Here is a 2,484-nt window from a genome sequence, read left to right as displayed (position 1 = left end):
TATGTCAATGTTTGTCCCTTTACCAGCCTGCTTATTTTTTATTTCAGAAGAGCCACTAGTGATACAGAGATGAGATTTAATCCTCATTTAAGCAGAAAGCACATTAACACTTTAACTGTAATGGCAGCAGGGTTGAATTTGGTCCATGTGCCCTGCCCTAGGCTTTTCAACGCTGCTGGAAACCAGAAGGTGGTCTTCAAACCTCCCCTGGTTGCATGCAGCTGGATGTCACAACATGTTCGCTCACCAGTGTCAACCCTCCGACATCCAGAAATGAACGCCCTGCCCCACAGTGAATTAACTCCCTACCGTCTACACACAGCATCAGAGGCACTTTTTAACCTCTGCAGCTCACTAATGCACAAGAACCGGGTTCAAATAACCTTAATTCCGTGATTAAAAGCACACCAGTAAAAAAACCGCAAGCCACTCTAATTATGCTAATGTTAAACGATGCTGGCTCACTGAGCTCTTCACGTGACCACATTTTCCAGGACCTAATAGGGAGAGAAAGGACTGCCCTCCTAGAGCACCACGATTCAAGTCATGAAATCTATATTCTGTGGAGCTTTTCACAAGAAGAATTTCTGGCAAACTTTAAACCAGTGGGTGCCTAAAGCTATGCACTTAGGTGCTGAGCACCAAAATGCTTTCCTAGTTTCACAAAAGTTATTAGACATTAGAGCAGCTATATAATCACAATTGCTTTATGTGCCATAACAATGATTTTATTTTTCTTTAACAAAGCAGAAAAAGACAAAAACATGGAACGATCAGAAATCCCCAGAAGAGACAAATGGAAAGCTGTGTTTTTCTAAAAATGAATGGGAAGGAAAAAAAAAGAAAAAAGAAAAGAGCAAGCCAAGATTTTAGCCATGTGCTTCCTCAGCCAACTGCATATATTGATTTGTGGCAATGAAAGGGAAAAGCTGGAATGACCCAATTCGCTCTTCTCAGGAAGCTGCAGATGCTCTATTTGCAACACGTGACCAAAAATTTTAGACAATTGTTGAAGATTTGTAACTTTTCCAGGATGAGACATTGTGTAACAGTGTTATGGTAAGAATATGCAATATGAATTACTGTAAGCCTTAAACGGGCTCCAAAACAGTAGACTATTAGGCGACAATAAATTCTCTGTGTCTGCTTCCAAGGTCATGCGTTCAAACTTTTTTGTATAAGAAAAAGGATTAAAGTTTTTTTTTTTTTAAAAAGCTATGTGTCAGCACTACTTCTCTTCCTGCGACTCCAGGAAGTGAATTCTTAAAGAGCAGCAGGAACACCACACGGTTTGGTGACTCTACAGGGTAGCACTATGAGACACAGCCAGGCTTTGCTCGCTGGAGACAGAATCCAGCTGTGCTTCGAAGCGGGGAAAGCTGTGCCACCGTCACGACGACGTCGTGCAACCAGCAGCGCCCACGAGCACCGACTACAACCCCCTTCCACCACAAACTCCCGCTGCTTGCTTATTTATTTGTTTATTTCGCCAGGTTAATTTTCACCCAGACCGGTTCCCTGATCTCACTTGCCACGTGGCCATCCCAGGGTGGTCTCTCTACAGCGGAGAAGCTGGGACTGTCCTTTCGCTAGTAGGACATGTTTAGGGCTTGTTGATGTGTGGCTTTGGTGACCTCAGGCCTTCGCAGAAGAAACGATCTCTGAGAGGGCTCGCAGGAATCAAGATGTGGCAGTGATATATTTTCCGGTCCTAACAATAGTAATTCTTGTGAAATTTTATTTTTCCACAATGATTCATGGCTGAAAAATAATTTCTATATATGTACATGTAAATTAGTTTTTAACAAAATTATTTAAAAATTAAGAAGTATACGTGCAATTTATCTCTCTGAAACACATTGTTTTCTTTTTTAGGACCTCATCCTGCCTTGGAACTTATTAAAATTTACCTCTCTACTCAGGATTTTTACAGAGGATCGGAGGGCCTTTAACTGAAACCCTGCTGGCTTCTAATTCTGGGACAAACCCTGCTCTTGTTGCGTAACTATGGGTCTGCTCAGTCTTCTACCTTCCCTACGTGTCACGGGAGTAAAGACGGCACTTATGATTTACATATTTACGGTGCAGTTATTCAAAACACGAAGGTTTTTCCCATAAATAAACCCGAGCGTAGCTAGGTGTCAATTCCCAACGGTGCGTCCATTTCAAACATGCCGGCGCACCGCCTGGCCTCTGGTATTCACACAGCTCTCCCACCGGAGAGCTGCGCCTCACCGAAAATCCTGCCCCTGGCCATGGCTGTCCCGAGCCCCACACAAAGCCGGATCTCCCACCCAGCATGGCCTTGGCACCGCCACCTTTGGGGGTCTCACCGACCACGGTCAGCGCTGCGGGAGGGTTGTGGCCTCCGTGCCTGGAGAGAAATCACCCGGCTGCTAAACTGGAGGCCCGAAGTTGGTGCTGGCAGACCCCGGGTGAGCCCAGGGGTGCTGACGGGCCCCGGGGGGTGCTGACGGCCCGTCG

The 2,484-nt window shown here is 45.4% G+C and overlaps 1 protein-coding gene across 1 annotated transcript in view; it reads left to right on the top strand.

Annotated features, from left to right (window-relative positions):
• The first annotated feature begins 2,299 nt into the window (after nt 1–2,299).
• RALGAPA2 (Ral GTPase activating protein catalytic alpha subunit 2) overlaps nt 2,300–2,484 on the top strand; it is a 143,512-nt gene continuing 143,327 nt past the window's right edge. The window contains exon 1 of the mRNA XM_019474419.1: nt 2,300–2,435. Coding sequence (XP_019329964.1) covers nt 2,300–2,435 — 136 coding nt within the window. The remainder of the gene's footprint in view (nt 2,436–2,484) is intronic.

The sequence above is a fragment of the Aptenodytes forsteri genome, unplaced genomic scaffold, assembly GCF_000699145.1.
Source record: "Aptenodytes forsteri isolate BGI_AS27 unplaced genomic scaffold, ASM69914v1 Scaffold185, whole genome shotgun sequence".
In the NCBI taxonomy this organism is placed as follows: Eukaryota; Metazoa; Chordata; class Aves; order Sphenisciformes; family Spheniscidae; genus Aptenodytes; species Aptenodytes forsteri.
The sequence above is the reverse complement of the archived record's forward strand: the minus strand, read 5'-3'. Positions and strand labels throughout refer to the sequence as shown.